Source organism: Chelonoidis abingdonii, chromosome 1, assembly GCF_003597395.2.
Source record: "Chelonoidis abingdonii isolate Lonesome George chromosome 1, CheloAbing_2.0, whole genome shotgun sequence".
In the NCBI taxonomy this organism is placed as follows: domain Eukaryota; kingdom Metazoa; phylum Chordata; order Testudines; family Testudinidae; genus Chelonoidis; species Chelonoidis abingdonii.
In genome coordinates this window covers 157,338,004-157,360,225 of record NC_133769.1, presented here as the reverse complement: position 1 = coordinate 157,360,225, position 22,222 = coordinate 157,338,004, and the positions used below count along the sequence as shown (strand labels likewise).

The window sequence follows — 22,222 nt, the reverse complement described above, 5'->3', positions numbered from 1 at the left end:
GAGGGTAAATACAGCATGGGAATTTCAGTGCAAACCTGTTTAACCAAACTCCAGGAAACGAAAGTGTGATTCTGTCTCCTGAGTTTATTTTGCCTTCTAATTTCTCTCTTCAAGCACAGCCCCTTTCAAGCTGGCCATCCTGAAAAAGCACCTGGCCAGCTCTGTACTGTGCTATGGGGTCAGGAGCTCAGCGCACGCCCATTCAGTGAGAGAGGGGCTCAAGAGCCACATCTGAGTTTGCATTTTGAACACTGCAGAGGGAGTCAGGCCTGCGCCTTGAGTTCCACCCTAGCCCCGCTTTCTGCCACAGGCCTTCCTTCCTATGAAGCCCTGACATAACCCAAGGCCCTGAACCTTTGGATAAACGGATCTGCATTTTACTTCCTTTCTGTCCACTATGCCAGTTCCTGAGCCTCTCTTCCTTTCTACACCTGGTGCCTGAGCTAGCATGCACACAGAAAATGGGCTAAGCCAGGAGATGGGCTTTGAACCAGGCAGGTGGCCAGATAATCAGGAAGGCAACAAACAAGGATGCCACAGCCTCTCTGCCTTGTTAAGGTTGCTCACTTCAGTTTGGGGGTGGGGGGGAGGAGCTCTTCCTTGGGAAATGGAAAATTTCCATCAAGGACATTTCCATGCAGATACAATGAGTCATCCCCTTTCCCACGCACCCTGGGAGATGGCACCAGCCTGGAGAGCAGAGCACTGGTAGGCAGCTCTGATGATGCATCTGTCTTTCATTTGATCAACCAATGGAGGGGACAGAAAGCCTCTGCAGGAGCAGTGACATGATAAACCAATCTCTTGCAATCAGGCAATGGCCTGAACTTCAGGACTTTTTCTTCAAAACAGCAACTCACTGTTTCCAGCATCTGATGAGAATTCTTTGTGGTCAATTGCATGCTGGTGCCAGTTTGACAGCCCACAGACCGACGCCTCTACTTAGCTAAAGATCAAATACAGCCCAGTGGCGGCAGTGGGAGCTTCCCCCACACCAGCCACTGCCAGTGGGCCTAAACCCTGACCCACAGAGACGCTCTCTAGGATGAGAGGAAAGTTCAAGTCCCATAGCCCATCTTCTGACACTGCCAACAAGGGGCCAATAAGGGCCAATTCTGAGGGTGTGTTTTTGTGATGCCACTAGCAACTGGGTTGAGACCCTCACCTTGTTCCCCAGAGCACTGAGATCCTCCTCTCAGAGAAACTATCCCTCCCTCTTCACCTACAGATCCCATTCCATGAGATCTTCTTCTTCCTCACCAGCTCATCCTCATCACCCTCACCTGAGACCTTTTGTCCCTTTCCCCTGATTCTACTGAAACCCTCCCTCTTTCCTTCACTATTTGATCTGCACCCCACCCCACTCCCAGCATGGCTTTCCCATCCCCCATAAAAGATCTACCTCCTACTTCACTCCACTGAGATTTTTCCTCTCCCTTCCAAACAGTTCCCCCCTCCCAGCATGCAACAGAGTTGTTTACAAGCTCAGGAAATACTGAGTATACACAGTCAGATCTCACCACCAACCTTGCTGCCTGCATGCAGCAAAATATCATGGCTGTCCCAGGGCAGTGTCACAGTACCTTCTCTTATTGGTGGACCTGGGGCAGGTGAAGGCAGAGCCCGAGAGCTGTTCTGCATACAGACCATATGGGCAGACCTGAGGGTTATTCTAAACCAAAAGAGAAAATGATGGAAACCGATTAAAGACAACTGCACAAATATTAGCATTAGTCTCATCACCACAAAGAAAATTCTCAATTCCTCTAGGTGGTCTGGAGCATAGTCCACTCGCTCAGAACGGTATGGACCTTGTCAATGGCCTCATCCTCTGCTCACTGATAATACGATTAACCAGTGATGATATTTGCATGGTGCCTCCATCTCTCATGAGATACAGTGGGTATCAGCCAGCCTCTGAGATCACTTTCCTTATACACTGGAACTTACACAGTGCTCTAAGGAATCAAAGAGGAGGGTAGGGTATACACCAAGTTCTACAACCACTAAGGAGCAACACTTATGGGGGAATCATCAATAAAGCAACCAAAACATCAATCAGGTTATCAAGCACATTGTTTTATCATCAAGATGTCTGGAGGGGCTGATCCGGATCCCAGAACTGGGATGTCCTTTCCCATGCTTTGTGTTTACCTGGCTCTTGGTAAGAAAGTTGCACTGTCTGCAGAGTGCTGGTGAAGGCCCCTGGCTCATAGCCCTACAGGAGCTGCAGCAAATGTATGTAAGTATACAATCACTGCACAGAGAATGGATACTTCCCTCCATCACTGCCATGGTTCCCCTAACTACACTACCCCTCACCTAGGGAAAAGATGCCCACAGTGGGCATTAAAAATGGGACAGTGCCTCCAGATGCTAATGGGGTTAGCTCCCCCTGGTGGCCTTTGTGGAATTCTTTGCATTTGTGCAGGGTTTTAGAACCATCAGCTCAGTGATGCAGCCGGGTGCAAACTCCCCCACTTCGCTCTGCCTTTCCCTTGGTTCTGGCTGCTGTGGAGTGAAACAATTGCTATGAGTTTATTGGTGAAATATTTGTTCTTCAAGGAAAGGGGCTAAAGATTTTCATTTAATTAGACTGGCATCTCTTTATTGTGAGCTCAGTGCGAAACAAAGGCACCCAGATAAATGCCCTAGTGAAACAGACAAATAGTCCATCTCATTTGGTATCTCCAGCTACCTGTTGTACAAGATCAGGCATATAGTTCATCTGCAGTTAGCCTGGTATCCTGCCACCCTGCTGTGCCAAAACAGACCAGTGGGCCATGCAGTCTCCCATTCTGCCCTAACAGCATCCAGTGCCAGGTGTGTGAGAGTAAAATGTAAAGCCTTCATAATCAGGGCCGGCTCCAGGCACCAGCGCACCAAGCGCATGCTTGGGGTGGCATGCCGCGGGGGGCGCTCTTTCGGTTGCCGGGAGGGTGGCAGGTAGCTCCGGTGGACCTCCCGCAAGCGTCCCTGCAGAGGGTCCGCTGCTCCCGCGGCTCCAGTGGAGCATCTGCAGGCACGCCTGCGGGAGGTTCACCGGAGCCACGGGACCAGCGAGCGGCAGAGCACCCCCCGTGGCGTGCCGCTGTGCTTGGGGCAGCGAAATGGCTAGAGCCGGCCCTGTTCATAATGCACCTAGTTCTTCAATCCTTAAACCTCACCTTGTGAGTATGGTATGCTCTGAGGCGGGGGGATGAATAGCCCCCATAGTTTTTATCTTAGCTTGCATCACTGCAAATGCCTGCCTTATAAATACCGCAGAGGGGACCTTTGGGACCTGGTATTTTTTCCTCATTCTCAAATCTTGTATTAACTGTTTTGACACTGTGTATTGTCAGGGGCAACCAAACTTTGCCCAGCAGAGTGTGCTGCATAGGCAACCAGGAGTCTGAGAGCTGCATCTAATTTGCGTAAACTGGTGCAGGTTGCAGTTGCCCTCATTTTGAATAGAGCAGCCCTTGGAGATTACAGGTCCCAGAATGTAATGAGCATGCCAAACATCAGGATGGAGCACCTATAGTTATGTAGGCTGCATTGTGGAGGTAGGTGGGCCTCTAGACTGCATTTAACCCATCCGTGACTTGTGTTTAACTGTCTACAGTATACACTCCCAGCAAAAAAACAATGGTATTAGAAGTCCTCAGAAGTCAGGAAATGCCAGAGTTGAGGTTTTCTATACAATCCTAACTCTTCCTTCCTCAGGACCAGCGCCAAGGTTTCTCACGCCCGAGGCGCCCGGCCATTTCGCCGCCCCCCGCACTGATCCCGCGGCTCTGGTGGAGCTGCTGCAGGCATTCCTGCGTTTTGCCGGGGGGGGCGGCAGGCGGCTCCAGTTGACCTGCCGCAGGTATGCCTGCGGAGGGTCTGTTGGTCCGTGGCTCTGGTGCAGCTGCCGCAGGCATGCCTGCGGGAGGTCCACTGGAGCCGCGGGAGCAGCCGACCATCCGCAGCCATGACTGTGACAGCTCCACCGGAGCCGCGGACCAACGGACCCTCCGCAGGCATGCCTGCGGCAGGTCAACCGGAGCCGCCTGCCGCCCCCCTGGCAAAATGCCGCCCCCTCAATAATCCTGGCACCCTAGGCAATTGGCTAGGCTGCCTAAATGGTAGCGCCGGCCCTGTTCCTCCTATGTGTACAGTTTATGCTTCAGGGCCTAATTCTGCACATCTTTGCACCTTGTGCATTTACACCTTTACAGAGTGCAGAGCAGGGTGTAAAATGCTGCCATCCTGCTGCGGGTGGGTTTTATGCCCATCCTGCCCAAGTACAACCACTTTCACAATATGCAAGGTGGTGGAGAATCAGGCTTAGTGGATTTACTTTGGCGTAAATGAAACCAGATCTGGGCCCATAGTCTTTATTTCCCTGATGACTTGCTCTTATTTCTAGAAGTTGGATAGTGAGAGGAAGTGAGGCCTGCGGGCCTTTATTTAAAGAACAAGGAAAAGTATTTTTTTAGAAAACTAATATATTTGGAAATTAATTATTCTATTTTATTCACTTTTAACATTTTTGTAATGAGCCTCTCGGCTCATGACTGGCTAACTATTCCCTACCCCTATCCCTAGAAAGGAGAAACTGCCCTATTATGGACTCATCGCTCAGTCTAATCAAAATCAGTTTTGACTGGAACAGGTCTCCTCTGTAGGGCTATTTCTCTCCCAGATTTCAAGCTTCTATCCCAATCCACATCAGACCTAGAGCTGAGAGAAAAATGTCACAAATTTTTTTTTATAATGAGGAAAATGTTAATTTCCCAACCCCCTTCCTTCTCAAACATAGTTGAACTATTTTTATTCCAACTTCCTCCTCCAAAAATCACTCTGGGACAGAGACCAGGCCTGGAAATTTCAGCCCCAAAGGTGAAAACTTTGGAAAGTTATGAATGACGAAAATAGGAAATTTGTCTGGAAACCCTTAACTATAACTTATACTAATACACAGTTCTAATGCTGCAAAAAGGAGGCTCCTTAACATTTCTGTAGTGGCTGGCTTGAGATTCATGGCAGCATCTTGAGACTCAAAATAGCAGAGGAACAGGTGCCCACGCTACTCCTTGCTATTAAAAAAGATAAATAAATCAGTACCTGTCCTTCTGGTAAGGCTCCAGGACAGCGTGGATCTTCAGAGACACATTCATTACCAAATCCTGGCATGTACTATGAAATAACAACACAAACATACACTCATACATCAGTGTTTAAAAATAAACAGATGTGCTTTTTCCAAATTCTTTGGGTACAGTTTGACTTTGCCAAGTGATCTATTTCGGTTTGGTTATTTCAGAGGACTGACTCTGCAATATGTGTACAGGGGTTTATCTATCTTCATTAACCAACGATAATATTGGCAGACATAGCCAAGGTTCCTTTTCAGTCTAATCTGTCTGCACGTGTGAATGCACCCAGCACTGTACCATGATGGCACTTTTTGGATATGCAAGATAACAGTATGCTTGGGTTCAGCAATAATAATACCCTCGAGTAGCCGCTTCCACACAACGTATTAAAGCACTTCACTAACATTATGAAGGAGTGCTAGCACCGGAGTTAATGTTGAGACAAGGTTACTCTGTAAGAGGTGATTTTTCTAAGTGCCGTAACATCTGCTTGCATACCGATACCGTCTTATAAACTGGTGTGACTTACTGGGCTCCGGGACATGGTTATTAATGCAAATCTGAAGTCATTTGGGTAATGGAGAGGTCTTGACATACAGCGCCCCCTGTAAAAGGACCTGTCAGTAATCTTGCGTGTGCACATACACCTGGAGCTCAAACTGGGTCACTGATATGCACCAAACTGCTACTGTCTGACTAGGCTTGAGCTCAGTTAATGTCCAGCGCCTGCTGCCATGTTAGACAAGCAATATTTTAAAAGTTTTATCTAGTTTCCTAAGCTGATGCACATGGGGGATCCACACTAGAGAAAGTGAGCTGCACATCCTCCTAGGCCTGCTCTGCCTGCATGGGCTCCCGAGCACGGGGTGGAGTTCTCAATCCTGGCTTCTCCTCAGGCATATAGCTCCTGCCTGTTGCACGGCAGCAGGGAAGAGAGCTGGGCTCCTCCTCATCCCTCCTCCTACTCTGGCCCCCCAAACCTAACACTGGGCTAACCCCTGTTTCAAAGCCATGATAAACTGCACTGGTGCAAGTCACCATTCACACCAGAGCAGAATGTGCACTTTAGGATTTGCCTACGATAGCAGGTGAATGATTGACAGGCCCATGGAATGGGTTTAATCGGCAAGCTGCAAGTTTATTAATTATACCTTGGGGAGGGGGAGCTACTTTGCCCGTCCCAGCTCTCACATACCTGGCATTTAATTGGTTCAGGTGTGGATTACAAAACTTTGGTCACAAACCAAACAATTCAGTTCAGCTGTGCAACTTCTTTCCCCTGCCCCACGTAAAGGGGGTCGGATTGACAGTGGCCACAAGGCTGGGTCGGGGGAAGCTCAGTCTGCAAAGACTTCAGCCTCCGTCCCCACTGTGAGCACAAGGTACATCTGCACAATCCTGGGTCTCATTTACTCTGGGAACTGGCCCTTTTAGTTTTTACTGCCACTGGACACCAGCTACTGGGAGCATCAGCAATTAGTAACAGCCCTCACGTGGCTACACGTTTTGGACTCTCTCACTCCCTGTTGTCAAGTCACACTACCTCCCCCACTAAAGGTGGTAAGGGAGTATTTGCACCAATACAGATACATCTGCGCAGCTACAACAGTGGCTGAACACCCACTGTAGATAAGGCCTCAGGTTTCTTGATATTGGGTGAAGCATCTGATGTTTGGGGTTGGAAGGATTAAAAAATGTCTCAAACAATCCTCTCACCTGCATCCTATGACACTTAAAGCATCTGGCTTGCACAGAGTGTGTGTGTGTGTTCTCCAGAGATTTATTTGTGACATTTCTAGGCTCCAAGTGGAAAACCATTCAAAAGGCAGTAAACGCTGTGTCCTACCACTGTGTAGTTAGCAAATGATAATGCAAACCACAGAAAAATTTATAGGGGATGGATGTGGAAATACTCAACACTTAAGAGTAGGGGTTGGATGGGCTTATCAGTGAATTCAACTAGCTGTCACAATAATCTCAAAGTGCACTGAAACTGGCAGAGATATTAATCCTTGTGATATGATCATAGAACTCATGAGATTCAATTATTTAAAAAAGCTGCTCATGATCTTGGGATAATCAAGATAAACCTCAGGAAATGTTACCATTTATCAAAATTGCCACCTTCCACCATTGTCAGAAGGCAGGAAGGGACCCTGAGGGAAGCAAATGAATATGAGGGGACATCTCTGTGGCATGGTAGAGGGGGCATGCTGCAAGAGCTACTGCACCATAGGGGGCAGGAATATGGCATAGGGAAGGGGCCATGAAGGTCCCCACAATTATGTGCAGGGAGCCACAGATCACCTTAATTCAATCCTGCTGGCTCTAGAGGCGCAAACAGTTGGGAACCAATGGTTTAGAGGCAGAAAGTTCCCCGTTGTTCCTCCTGCAAATGACTAAATCACTGGGACTCTGGTCTCCATGTGTTTCTGCAAGCAGTGCTGCAAGATGCATATTGATATGCAAAACAGCAGGTCACCAGAGGCAGTCCTGGCAAATGTATTGTAATGGAGCTTTTTTTTTTTTTTTCTGTTTCCCTTTTTTTTCCCCAAACAGAACTGCAGCAAGATCTGATGAGACTGCAGCAGTTCTAGAATTAAACCAGCCCTACTCACTGCATTCACCTTTACCAAAGACGCAAACATGGTGAGGTAAGCATGCGTGTGGTGGGGTGGGGGGAATGCAACTTATTTTTCCAAGGCCAGGGCAGGCCGGGCCTGATGCAACATGTCATCTCCACAGTGAGGGGAGGGTTAATGCAAAAAGCCTCTGCATATGGAAAAGACACCATGTGATCATGTGCAGAATATTATATGTGCCTGTGAAATGTTCTGAACTAAAACTGATGGAGGGTGGGATAGTTTGAGTCTCAGAGACATGATTAGCTTGCGTGTCTGCTAATCTAGCTAGAGAAATCCTCAGATGCATAATGTCCACAGTGCAGCAACATATGGGAAAAGAGGTGAGCTCATAGTTCAGCTCTCTGCTGTGTGAAATTGCTATTACAAGAGACTCCATCAGCTCCCTCAAATCTAAAGTGCTTTGGACCCTCTCAGCTGACCCAATCTATTAGCTGGACAGAATCCCAGCTGCACCCAAATTAGGATCCCCTAAAAAAAAAAAACACTCTTCTTTCCTGTTTGCTGTGAAATGAAATATCAAAAGCAGTTCATGACTGAATCTGCTCTGGGTCCACAATCTGCTGTACTGCATCTAACACAGCCGAGTGCATGAGATTGACTTGAGAGCACTGGGATGCTGACAGATTTCTGACAGATTGAGCCACTGTGTTCCCCTCATACTTCACACAGTCAGTGGGTAGCTGTGGAGGCATTAGTCACCCCCTATCAATACACAGAGCCGAGAGATTCAGGGGTGGGGGTTGCAGGTTTTAAGGGATTCAGTCAAGTCAGGGAGGAGTTGATGTCATACAAGCACTGTCAGAGCCCTGCTCAAGTTTCCCCACCACAGCTGCAGTGTACTGGCAGGAGTGAAGGAAGCTGCTGCTGTGGCATTGTTTGTCAAATGAGCTTTCCAGATGCTACAGAAAAAAAAAAAAAAATCATCACAGGTAACTGCACTGAGGGCCTTCAAAAGAAAACTGCTTCTTATTGGCGTGGTTGTAGCTGTGGGCAGGGAGACATTGTCCTGCCATTAATTTAGTACTGACTTGCTTTAAAGGAGTTGTATTTTATTTAGTTATACTTTGCCTTTTGCTACAGCAAATTCCAAAAGACTCACCTCAACTTGCTCCCTTAGAGATCAATCTATAACTCTGCAGCATTTTCCTCTGGCTACACAAAGATGAACGTGTAACCCCAGAGTCCTTTAAACTAAGACCGTTATTTGAATGTTACTTTAGAACACACTTCTCAAACTGGCAAAAATAATAACATGTTAAAGACGGTTGAGTGCAGATGGCTCTGGCGATACGAGCTCTATCACTGGTTTGAATCCAATCCATGCTGATAGTGACAACAATCATGGTCACCGTGGGACAAGTTTGGTTCATGTTTAATTAGTTTGGTGGATCTAAGTCCAAGTCCAAGGTGGCCCTGTTACAAAGCACTATCACAACTGGCACCAACTGGACTTCGTGTTGATAGTCTCACCAGAGCGGCCAAGGACTGACAGGGCCATGGAGACTGAACTCCCCTCTCACCACAAAGGTATAGCCACATCACAAATTAAGGTATAACTGTACTGTGGGTAGGCATACCACGCTCTCTTTAATCTAGCTAGCACAGGTAACAGTAGTAGTGAAGATGTGGGGACATGGGCTAGCCACCCCAGTACAAACCCACCAGGAACCCTGGGTACTTACTTGGGTTGCTAGCTTGTTCCACTGTCCATTCCACCATGTCTTTACTACTGTTACATGTGTTAGCTAGATTAAGGCTCCTGTGAGTAAGCACACACATACTACAATCACACATTCATTTGCTGTGGACACACACCCTAAAAATCACAGTCAGGGCACCGTGCGGGAAACTTGCCCTGCCACTGCCCAGGCTGTATCAGCTCTGTGGATAAACAGAGGGCTTCACTCTCCAAAACTGTTACTCCAGCACCTTTCACCGACTCTGAATTCACATAAGAGTATATAGACAGATAACGCAGCAATGAACTGTAGTGGATTCCCTGGCTTGAACTTTTCTGATCCAGTCTGAACAGACTGATCCAGGACAATGGAGCCCCCAGCTTCAGTGGGATGCTATATAGGGGTAAAGATCTGTTTCCATATATCCAGTTACAGGACTGGGACCCCCATGTTGGTAATTTCTTCAGGGGATAGAAAAGCTGGTAAGGTTAAAACAACAACAACCCTAAAATCTGTTTGAAATCTTCCCTTCACCAAGTTCTTATATGTGAGACGAGACAAGATAATTATGACAAATTACCTCCACTGGGATGCACTCCTTGTCTGTTTTCATTATGCTTACCACTACTACTAACCATCCCAGTGGGTTGTGTGGGTGGGTTGGTGAGGGGAGAGCTCAGGGGAACTGGGGAGAAGGTTTTTCTGTGAAAAGTTTGCAAGGTTTCTAGTGTATGTGTGTTTCTTTCATAATTCTGCAGCATTCTATGTAAATGTGATCTTAAGAATACATTTGAATACACTTCGTCTTTGTTTTGACAATTTTCAGTAAAATGGGAGAGATAAAAACCAGTGCAACATAAAAAATTAAACAACATCCATGGATTTAAATGACTGGGATGCAAAGCGGAGCTCTCTCTTTGGTATCCAGGCACCGACCTATAAACTATAACCTTTTGCTGGAGAGATTAGACAGCAGGCCTGGAAAAATGCTTTTGAAGTCTGAATACATAGACTGGAATATAATTAATGCCCCTCTTCAAGCACTGTGAATAATACATTTTTCAACTACTGCTGGGTAATACTGAAAAATAATTTATTCATTCAGACACAAAAACATTACATTGTACATTAGTTAAGACTGGTCTACACGACACCTAATGCAAAACCACAAAAGCAAGGAAATGAACAGGTAAGGCATATAACAGGACGTAGCCTCTACTCCTCCACCCAGAGATACACATTTCACTAGAGCACAGCCTTCATAAGCCACAGTCAATGCACTATAACCTTAACTCAGCCACTGTTTGATGCTGGACTTCCAGCTCTCCCCTTATTCCAAATTTTCCCCTCCTCATGTGGGCAGAGTTAAGGTTGTGGTGGTTCATTCTGTAATGAAAAATGGCTGTGCTATTAGCGAAGTACATATCTCTAGGTGGAAGAGTAGACGGTAGGTGCTGTTAGATGATTTAACTTTTGTGTACGTGTAGATCATCCTTAACAGACATATACTGTGATATTTTGAAGTAAGGATTTCCAAGTTTTTGAAAGATTAATTTTTCTCCTGAAAGGACGAAGATCTTTGACACAGCAACACCTCCTTCCGTGAAGAACAGGATCTTTATGAAGAGGTTAGCTGGCTCAGCAACGTTATTCTTGAACTGTCTGGGCACTTACTTGGAAATCCTGTTCTTCAGGATAAAAGCCACTATTGTCTCAGAGGTCTGTATCTCCAAACAGCCTGATTATCTCTCCCAAAGTTTGCAGTCACTAATTTTTACAGTCCCCCTGTGAACTAAGTCAGTATCATTCTCCCCATTTTACATATAAGGACACTGAGAAGTGAAGTGATTTGCCAAAGATAACCTAGAAAGTCAGTAGTAAAGCCAGGTTTAGAATCTAGGAATCCTAACAGTCCCTTGCTCTAACTACTTTTCTGTGATATAAAGCTTTGGGGTTAGTTTAAAAGGCTTGCAACAGCAGGGCAGATGTTGCAAGACAATTGTTATTGGCTGGTTGGGGAACACCCCCAGACAGCCAGATCAGCCGAAGGAGGTGTGCTGGGGGAGGGAGATGACAAAGTCCACATGGAAAGACTCCCAAACTGGGACAATCTGCTTCAGTGAGATTTACAACATCCCAAATTAAACAAAAAACAAAATCCTTCATCCAAGAAAGGGAGACTTTATAACCTGCCTTGAAATGAATTTTTAAAAATGAGAGACTTGAAATCTAAATGAGACTTGGTATCTCTGTCAAGAGAACCATCCCTAACTCACACACAGACTTCAGGTTTAAACAATAGACAACTTCCCCGCTACATCTCCCTAATTGTCCAAACCTCCCCAGTTACTGTGCTCCTCCCTACACATTAGGCACCTCATTGCAGGCATGTTCTAGCAGTTCCCTTTCTCCACTCTTTTGGGCTTTAAAGAGCTACAGAACTGCTAACAAGAAAGTGGAGGTACGGGGAAGAAAAGAGATGGCATATTTCTCTCTTTCCCTCAATACACAGGCTCTTTGGTGTCAGTATCACTTACCTTCAACTCTGCCATTTTCCTCACTTTGCTTTCTCACTTTGGCAAATACAAAACCAAATGAGATATTTGGCCAAAATGGTCTGTTGTGGTCTCCTAAAAACAAACTCTTCTTGCTGATTTTCTTGTTGGAGCAGCTGCACGGACAAAGCCAGGCTGATTGCAAACTGTCTGCCCTGCAAGTGAGAAAGTCCAAAAGAGTTTTCCAGCTGTTTACTCAACTCAGTCTGGGTTTAATCAAACACGGGCCTTTCTTTGAACCAATCCAGGGATTGATCTGAGGAAGATAAAAAGAGTAGAGGGGAAAGGACTCTGTTCCACCAGTTTTCCTTTTTCTTATTAGCTATTAAAGAGAGAAAAGGGTACACTTTAAGATCAATAAGGCATTTCAGGAATGAGAAAAAGCCCTTTCTGAAATTGATTTATAAGAATATTTTATTAATAATGCCTCCAGCAATTTCCATCCACAGATCTCACAATGTGTGGAATTTAAAAGGCATCACTTCCCCAGCTCTGCTGTGAAAGGTGGTAATTGTTTATCAGTGCACAGTAATGCTACACAGCAGGCTAGGGCCAGAAGTGAAGAAGGATTCTATACCCTACTCACTAGTGCTGGTCAGAACTTTCTGAATTTTGACAATTTTTTTTTTTTTAATAATTGGTAAACTTTTCAACAGAATGTTAACGAAAAATGTTCCCTGCTTTTCAACCAGTTATAGAAACTGGCTGAAATTATGTGAATGTTTGCTTGATTTTGAATTTTTTTTAAAGGGGGGGGGCATTTCAAAAAATTTCAACATTTTCTCCTTTTATTTTTTTGATCAGCTCTAGCCTGAGTACCGGAAGAGGCATTTTGGGAGGCAGAACGTATTTGTACTAGTTGGAATTTGGGCAATGTCTCTGGAGTTACCTGCACTCTCATGGAAAGTGCTTTGGAATCCTTTATTCCCACTAGTGGTCAGGCCCTTGAGTGAAATCCTGGACACGCTGAAGTCAATGGGAGTTTTGCCACTGACTTAAACAGGGGTAAGATTTCACCCCTTAGCTTTAAATCTTATCTGAAAATTGTCACCTTCTCACACACACCATGCTAGGGAGATAATCTAGAACCACCATTCTAGACTGTAAGCTCTTGAAAGCAGGGACTATCTATACTTTTGTGCACTGTACAGCACTAAGACTAATAATAGTTAATTAATTAATATTAAGTTCATTATTTCCATACTGATTCAGAAAGGAGAACACAAGATGTAGATGATAGAATTATCAAGAACAATGCAGAAAAGGCAGAAGTGTTCAATAAATATTTCTGTTTTGTATTTGGGAAAAAACAGATGTAGTAGTCATGTAATAAAATAACTTTCCATTCTAGTAGCATCTTAGAAGGATGCTAGACATGTTGAAATCAGCAGGTCCAGATACCTTACATCCAAGAGTTTTAAAAGAACTGTCTGAGGAGTTATCTGGCCATAAATGTTGATTTTCAAAAAGTTTTGGAACATTCAGGAAGTTCCAGGAGACTGGAAGAAAGCTACTGTTGTGCCAATATTTAAAACAAGTAAATGGGATGATCTAGGCAATTAAAGGACTGACATCAGTCCCAGGCAAAACAATGGAGTGGCTGATACAGTTGATCTGATTAATAAAGAATTAAAGGAGAGTAATATAATTAATGCAAGTCAGCATGGGTTTATGGAAAACAGATCCTGTCAAACTAACTTGATATCTTTTTTTGATGAGACTACAAGTTTGGTTGATAAGGGTAATTATGTTGATGTAATTACTTCTGAAAGGCATTTGACTTGAGATTGCATGATATTTTGATTGAAAAACTAGAACGATATAAAATTAACATGATAAACATTAAATGGATTAAAAGTTTGCTAACTGATAGGTCTCAAAAAGTAATTATAAACAGGCACTCATCATCGAGCAGGTAAGTTTCTAGTGGGGTACCAGCTGGATTGGCTCTTGGCCCTATGCAGGGGTGAAAGTGGGCTGGTACAGGCTGGTATGGTGTACTGGTAAATGTGGCCACTGGTACCAGCCTGTACGCAGCCGACATTAAAGCGCTTTAACGTTGCTGCTCCTCTTGCCCCCTTCCGTTGGTGGCCCTGCTGGTAGGGACCCTACAGGCAGGACTGCCGATGGGGGCGGGTAAAAGGGGTAGCTGCCCTGGGGCCCGGTGATATAAAATGTCCGGGGGCTCCCGGTCACCACCACTACTGCAGCAGCGGCTGGAGCGCTAGGCTCTTTTAAATCGCCACCAGAGTCCTGGGCTGCGTGGGGCAGGCAGCATGGATGGGCTGGCTAGGGGAGGCAGATCCCCATCCCTGCCCCTTCTGCCCAGGGCCCCACCCCTTCTGGGGGCCCAAAGCCAGGCCCCCGTACCAGTAAGTCTTCTGTGTTACTTTCACCCTTGGACCTATGCCATTTAATATTTTGATCAATGACCTGGAAGAAAACATACAATCATCACTGATAAAGTTCGCAGATGACATCAGAGTTGAAGCAGTGGTAAACAATGAAGAGAACAGGTCACTGATACAGAGCAATCTGGATCGCTTGGTATGTAGGGAGCAAACAAGAAATATGCATTTAAATTTGGGTAAATGTATCCATCTAGGAAAAAGAATGTAGGCCATGCTTACAGGATGGGAGACTCAGTCTTGGGAAGCAGTGACTCTGAAAAAGATTGATGGTTGTGGTCAATGTTCCCTTTAATTTTTTCCATCTATGTGCAGAATTAATTTTTTATGTACACCAATATCGAGGTAATGTGCAAATGTGCATCACCACATTGGCTCAGTAGAAACAAAAAACCTGTATATATTTTTAAAAGTTATCATAGGGATAATTACTCCAGCATCCATAGTTATCCATAGAGATAATTACTCCAGACAGGTAAGGCATTTTAGAACTGACTACTTGAAGAATTAAATTTAAGCATAAGAGAGAAATAAAATTATGAAATGCGTTGGGAGGTGAGTGTGAAAATGTGTGTGTGTGTGTGTGAGAGAGAGAGCGAGTGTGCATGTGTGCATGTCTGTGTGAGAGAGACTGTGTGTGTGTGTATGTGAGACACTGTATTTTTGTATATGTGAGACACTGTATTTTTGTGTGAGAGAGAGGGACAGTGTGTGTGTATGTGTATGAGAGAGAGACTCCGTGTGTGTCTTTGTGTGTGTGTGAGACAAAGACAGAGTGAGTGTGGGCTGGCTGCTAGGGAAGTGTATGAGAGACTATGCGTTGTCTCTTTAAGCAGAAAGGCATTCACCATTCTGAATGCTCATTCAGACTGCAGCAGCCACAAGCAGTTCTGTCCCACTCCTGAACCCTGTCCCCTCTCTCCAGCTCTGCAGAGATGGGGTACATTGGTGGGGGGGAAGGGGAACATCCTGACATCAGCACCCCTTCCCGCCCTGCACAGCAAGTGGAAGGGTCCTGTCCTGGGAGCAGCTGGCCAGGGGCTCCAAGGCAGAGAGCAGGAGCAGGGCAGGGAGGGGCACTAGAACACAAGTTGCCAGATGTGTGCGGCTCTACTAATCAAGTGGGCGGCATTTGATTGACTCTTGGGAGGCCAGTTTAGAGGGAACACTGGTTGTGGTGGGCAATTAGCTGAACATTAGCTCTCTGTCTGATGCTACGGCTGAAAGGGCTAATGTGATCCTTTGAGGCATAAACAGAAAATCTTCTTGAGTAGGAGTAGGGAGGTTATTTTATCTCTGTATTTGGCACTGGTGTGATCGCTGCTGGAATACTTTGTCCAGTTCCGATGTTCTAATTCAAGAATTATGCTGATAAACTAGAGAGGGTTCAGAGCCATGGGAATGATTAAAGGATTAGAAAACCTGCCTTTATAGTGATAGACTCCAGGAGCTCAATCTTTTTAGTTTAACAGAGAGAGGGCTAAGGGATGACTTGATTACCGTCTACAAGTACCTACATGGGGAACAACTATTTGATAATAGACTTCAATCTAGCAGAGAAAGGTATAACATGATCCAATAGCTGGAAATTTAGGCTAGACAAATTCAGACTGGAAATAATATTTAACAGTGAGGGTAATTAAGCATCAGAACACTTTACCAAGGTTCAGATGGATTCTCCATCACTGACAATTTTTAAATCAAGATTGGATGCTTTTCTAAAAGATCTCCTCTGGGAATTTTTTCAAGGATGTTCTATGGCCTGTTATACAGGAGGTCAGACTAGATGACCGCTATGGTTCTTTCTAGACTTGGGATCTATGAATCTGTAAGTGAAATCCTGGTGAAAAGGAGAAAAAACAAAAAGACAACAGGAAAAGGACAGAGACATGCAAAAGACAACGAAGATATCTATTGGTAGCTACTTAATAGTTTGGACAAGAGTTTAATATATGTGCTGCCGAAGCGAGCACATATCTCACTGGGCCAGCAATGCTTTGGAGTTAGAGCTGAGAAAATAATGGATTTTTTGGTTTAGGGGACAAACAGAAAAATCCAGAAAAAAAAAATCTAGTTAAACTGAAACTAAAACAAATTTTTCCAATTTTTTTCCAGCAATTGAAACTCAAAAAAATTCAATTTCAAATCTAACAAAATGCTTCGGTTGACTTTAAACGATTTTTTAAAAATGCATTTTGATTCAGCCATTTCAAGTATTTTTTTTTGGCCAAATTTGAAATCAAAATGCCATTTTGAATCAAAAATTCAAAATGAAACATTTCAACTCCTTCTAAATGAAATATTTAGCAACAAAATGTTTTGACTCTAGACGTTCCTCCCCCGCCTTCAAATCTATTAATTGAATTTCACCCAAATTTAGCAAATAGGTTCAGGGCCTGAAAAATGCAACAATTAATCAAAAAATTTCACCTACCTCTGCTGGAAGTACCTCATTACACTCCAGAAATATCATCTGGCTGACTGGGAATCAGCTTGACAAGCTGCTTTCAACTATTGTTGGCTCATTGTCTTGTGAAGCTTTTGGGATGGTTGGGAAAAAATAGAATCAATAGAAGTGTAGGACTGGAAGCAACCTTGAGAGGTCATCTTGTCTAGTCCCCTGCACTCAAGGCAGGACTACATAATAACTAGACCATCACTGACAGGTGTGTGTCTAATCTGTCCTTATGAACCTCCAATGATGAAGATTCCACAACCTCTCAAGGCAATTTGTTCCAATGCTTAACAATCCTGACAGGAAGTTTTTCCTAATGTCCAGCCTAAATCACCCTTGCTGCAACTTAAGCCCATTGTTTCTTGTCCTATCCTCAGAGCTTAACAAGAACAATTTTTCTCCCTCCTCCTGTAACAACCTTTTATGTACTTGAAAAACTGTTATCATGTCCCCTTCCCCTCAGTCTTCTCCAGACTAAACAAACCAATTTTTTTCAATCTTCCCTCATAGGTCACGTTTTCTAGACCTTTCAATCATTTTTGTTGCTCTTTTCGACTTTCTCCAATTTGTCCACATCTTTCCTGAAATGTGGCACCCAGAACTGGACACAATACTCCAGCTGAGTTATCAGCGCAGAGTGGGTGATTTTGAAATAGTTTGGAGGAAGGTGGCACCTCCACCCCTTTCCCTGCATCTGTGCATATGCAATGGATGAATTCAGTCCCTCTGGTCGCATATTAGCCTAAGGAAAAAAAATCTAATTAACCAGCCACAGTGATTATATCATGCACAGTGATTTGTGCCCAGCTGTGTTTTGCTTTACAAGCCAGACCAGAGTTTAGTAGCACTGAAATCTAGGCTCTTGTTCTTCCATTGATACCTGGCTGACTTCAGTTGATAACTTCCATAACTGCTATCATTATTATTATTATTATTTGTATTACTGTAGCACCTAGAAGCCTCTGTCATGGATCGGGACCCCATTGTGCTAGGTGCTGTACAAAGAACAAAAGATGGTCCTTGGCCCAAAGAACTGACAGTCCAACTGTAAGACAAGAGACAACAGCTGGATGCAGGCAGACGGAGAAACAATGGGACAATATTGGTCAGCATGATAGGCAGTGGTCTCTGCACACCAGTGGCAGTATTTTTTGGAGGCATCCTGGCAAAGGAGAGTTTTGAGGAGGAATTTGAAGTTGGATAATGAAATAGCTGTGTGGATATTTGGGGGAGCATCTCCCAACCGTGAGGGGCAGTCTGGGCGAAAGCACAAAGGCGCTTGTTTTAAAATTTAGTAAGTGGCCGATGGAGGCTGGCAGCATGGGTTGATCAGAGGTGGGAGTCCACACATGGATAATGAATGAGAGATGATAGATAAGGTGAGGAAAGGACATGAAGGCCCAAAAAAGGGCAGAAAAGCAGTTTATGTAGTAAATCTGCTGCATGTTGATGGGAAACTAGGCTTCATAACATGTGCATTAAAAATCAGAGTTTGTCAGAACGTTTGTCAAAACAGTTTTCCACTGGAAAATGCCATTTTAACAAAACTAAAATTTTTCCGGAGATTGTAACAATTTCAATGAGATTACCACAAAACATAAATTCTGAGTTTCAACCAGTTCTATTAAAAATCAATTGTTTTTTTCCCCCTGCAACATCATTTACAAGAAACAATCAGTTCAGGCTGCATGGGCTCCAGGGCAGATGGAGATAGGTGGCATTTACTTTATCTATAGTAATCAAATATATTTTAATTTATATATTGTATATAATTATTGTGTTAGTTTGTATCCCTCTTCCCAGAGCTTTCATGTGTTACTTGTCTTCTTAGGTTGTAAGCTTTTCAGGGAAGGGATCATTATCTTTACTCATGTTTGTACGGGACTTAGCAAAACAGGATCCTCATCTTGATTGTGGTCTCTGGGTCTTATGGCAACATAATTATTTAATAATAATAAAGAGCCACACCTACTTAATCACCACCCATCATCACTGCATGTACCCCTTAGATGTTCCTTGAAGATCTCCAATCTAAATGCTGATGCATCCCTGTCCTGCCTGGCTTGTGAAGGCTAATGTTGTCATGAACCGGACGGAATCACAAAGCCTGGAAAATAGAGAAGCATGAACAAGACTAGCTGGGAATATGTTAGCGCTGCCAGGTGGAGTAACAGTGATGGATTTTGTCCCTGGTAGGCAACAAGACCTGTTGGAAATCTGATATGATATCTTCCACCATATATCATAGGCAAAGACGCCAGTAGGAGCCACAGGGAATTTCATCATGTAGCACAGGATTTGAAATGTGTTTGGGAACTTTACTCTGATAATCTGCCAGATTTGCACATCCAAAACATGCATGAGAAGCAATCTGGAGACTAGGAATCCTTTCTGATAGGATCATGTACATGATTATAGTGTTTATGCTGACATATTTTGTTTACAAAAGGAGAGAGCTTCTTCCTGACTCATTGTCCAACTAAAATGTACTAACTACATTTGTTAATTTATGCAGTCACACCTGTTTCTGTTACCTCGTCCTCTCTTCCTCCACACCATTTGTCTGTATATTCATATATTGCCAAACGTTGGATTGTGACTTCTCTGGTACTGCCTTGTGTGATTTCTTTGTACAGTGCCTATAAAATGGGGCCCAGAGCCCTGTTTGGGGTCCCTACCACAATACAACAAAGCAATATCAATGCAAATGTGTTGCTCATTCTTTTTGAATGTAGCCCCTTGTTTTGCAGCAGATTTTTTAAAAATCACGTATTAAACTAGATTATTGTGAAAAACTGTCTCATCATTGTTCTGGGGCCACCCCGCAGCTGGTGCTGTGAAGGTTAATTATTATCATTTATTGTTTGTGAAAGGTCCCCAGAGGTCAGCAATGGAAACCAAAATCTCTTTTTAGCCAGAGAACAGACAGATAGCCAGAGGGCAAACTGCTCCCACACTGTAGCCTGCCAATGTACTTCTGCTTTGGACTGTCCCCACTTCTAGGAGGGAGAGGGAAAATCAGTCTCCATGGCCCACTCAGTCCTTAACCTCTCTAGTATGACTGCTAGTGGAGGAGCTAATTTACGATGTGTACTAATTGTATCTAATTTGCATATTAATTCGAGTTCAGCGGTCTCTCTTTGGAGTCGGTTTTTGAAGTTTTTTTGTTGCAAAACTGCCACAAAATTAATATGCAAATTAGATGGAATTAACTCAGGCCTAAACAGAGACCGGGAATGGTTGGGTCATTACACTAATTGAATCTATTTCCCTATGTTAAGTTCTCCTCACACCTTCTATGGGTCATCTTAATTATCACTTCAAAAGTTTTTTTTCTCCTGCTGATGATAGCTCATCTCAATTGATCAGACTCTTCCTGTTGGTATGCATACTTCCACCTTTTCATGTTCTCTGTATGTATAAATATCTCCTGTCTGTGTGTTCCATTCCATGCATCTGAAGAAGTGAGCTGTAGCTCACAAAAGCTCATACTGAAATAAATTTGTTAGTCTCTAAGGTGCCACAAGTACTCCTGTTCTTTTTGAAAAGTATTGTCATTGTGATAAGTGAGGCAGATGTCCATATCTTGGAAACTATCATTGAAAAACTGGCCCTCTCATTAAGAAATCTCAAACCAGTGACCAAGAACTGAATGGCCCATAAAGCTACAAATTCTCTCTCACCCTAGAGAGGATTTCTTTGGGCAGGGGTGGCCTTAAGTGCATTGCTGAAAATGGGATTTGATGCCCATGCATCCATCACTGCTTGCTCCTGTACTGTCACTGACATAGCCAATCCCTTATATAATTTCCTCCTTCCAAAGCATATCTTTTATCTGTGTTTTATGTGTGCAGCAGGCACTTTTAGTTCCCAATAATCCCCAGGATCCTTTGCACCAGCTTGAGTGGTGCTTGAAAATGGTGCCAAGCACATGAACTGACTTTTGTTTTTGCCAGTGGGTGCTCCATCCCCTACTTCACCCGGAGGCCCCACTCCTGCTCAGCCTCATCCCTCAAGGCCCCACCCCCACTCCCACTCCATGTCTTCCCACCCTTGCTCTGCCTCTTCCCCTGAGGCCTCTCCTACACCTGCTGCTTGTTCCTCTCTGCCCCCTCCACTGAGCACCTGCTGCTTGCTTCTTTCTGCCCTCTCCTGCCTTAAGGGTGAGTGATGGGAGGAGGGGGTGGAAAGGAGCAAATAGCTGGGGCAGTGGTGTAGCCAGGTTTTCAGGGTAGGGGAAGCAAAATACATAAAAAAGGGACCCCCTCTTGGCTCCCCCTCTGCCCACGCCCCTAGACCAGACCCCCCCCCCCCCCCCCGCTCACCTTCGCTCCTGTGGTTCCGATCTGGTCTGCCGCCCCATGGCTCCTCTGGCCATGCGGCCGGCAGGCGCTGCTTCCGCGCCTGCCAGCCTGAGCAGAAGCAGCTACTTCCGCTGAATCCCACCAGCTACGCTACTGGGCTGGGGGCCTCAAAGGAAGAGGCATAGCAGGGGTGGAAGAGAGCACCATGGGTAGGGCCACGGGGCAAGAGGCTGAGCAGGGGTGGGACCTTGGAGTGGAACAATGGGCAGGGCAACGTCTGTGGGTGCTGATCACCCCCTATTTTTTTTTCCCGGGGATGCTCAAGCCCTAGAGCACCCACTGCTAAGGTAGCTGATGCAAAGAATTCTAGGGTGCATTTTGACTAATAGACACTGCTTCTCAGAGGTCAAACTGGGCCAGCTTGCAGCAGTTGGGCGTGCTGACATTTCTGTGGCTTTTTTGTTAACACCAATTCACTTAAATGATGGACAAGCACTTGGTTATAAGGATGCTTAAGATTTAATGCCCCTGCCCCTTCAGTTAAACTCTGAGAAAGCTCACAACCCACATTTCAGAGAGTACACACAAGTCTTTCAGCAAAAGAAGGGACGACAGGACTGGATATGCTGATATTTCTAAGGCAAAAACTGAGCACAAAACCCTCTCTCCTACCTTTCACAACATATACACAACACCCTCCACCACAAAAATCTTCCAGGCCCTATTTATACATCACAAAGAAACAAAAAAGGGAACCCATTCAGTCTCCCCCCACCCCCATTTTCAAGTCAGCTTTTACATTACAAAACTTTTGGCACAACTCCCCATTGGTGATAATACGGACAATTATGTTTCATTTTGCATGGCTACATTTTGGCTATGTAGACAGACCTGAAATTAATAGATAAAAGGGCTGTAGGACTCACAGTGGGTTGGATTTTTGGTGCTATAGAAGGTTGACGGTATTTTATGGCCCCCTTACTTTTGCCCTTGCGTTTACCATGTTCTTCAAAGAACGCAATCTGTACCTGTGGGCGTAGAGCTGAACAT

At 44.6% G+C, this 22,222-nt stretch overlaps 1 protein-coding gene across 2 annotated transcripts in view; it reads right to left on the bottom strand.

Annotated features, from left to right (window-relative positions):
* HGD (homogentisate 1,2-dioxygenase) overlaps positions 1-21,119 on the bottom strand; it is a 61,993-nt gene extending 40,874 nt beyond the window's left edge. The window contains exons 1-3 of one of the 2 annotated variants that reach the window (XM_032785908.2): positions 11,988-21,119; positions 5,095-5,166; positions 1,584-1,672 (exon numbers count right to left, since the gene is read on the bottom strand). In XM_032785908.2, coding sequence (XP_032641799.1) covers positions 1,584-1,672; positions 5,095-5,166; positions 11,988-12,002 — 176 coding nt within the window. In that variant the 5' untranslated portion in view covers positions 12,003-21,119. The remainder of the gene's footprint in view (positions 1-1,583; positions 1,673-5,094; positions 5,167-11,987) is intronic. The other variant, XM_075071840.1, reaches the window with a different exon arrangement.
* Positions 21,120-22,222: the final 1,103 nt, after the last annotated feature.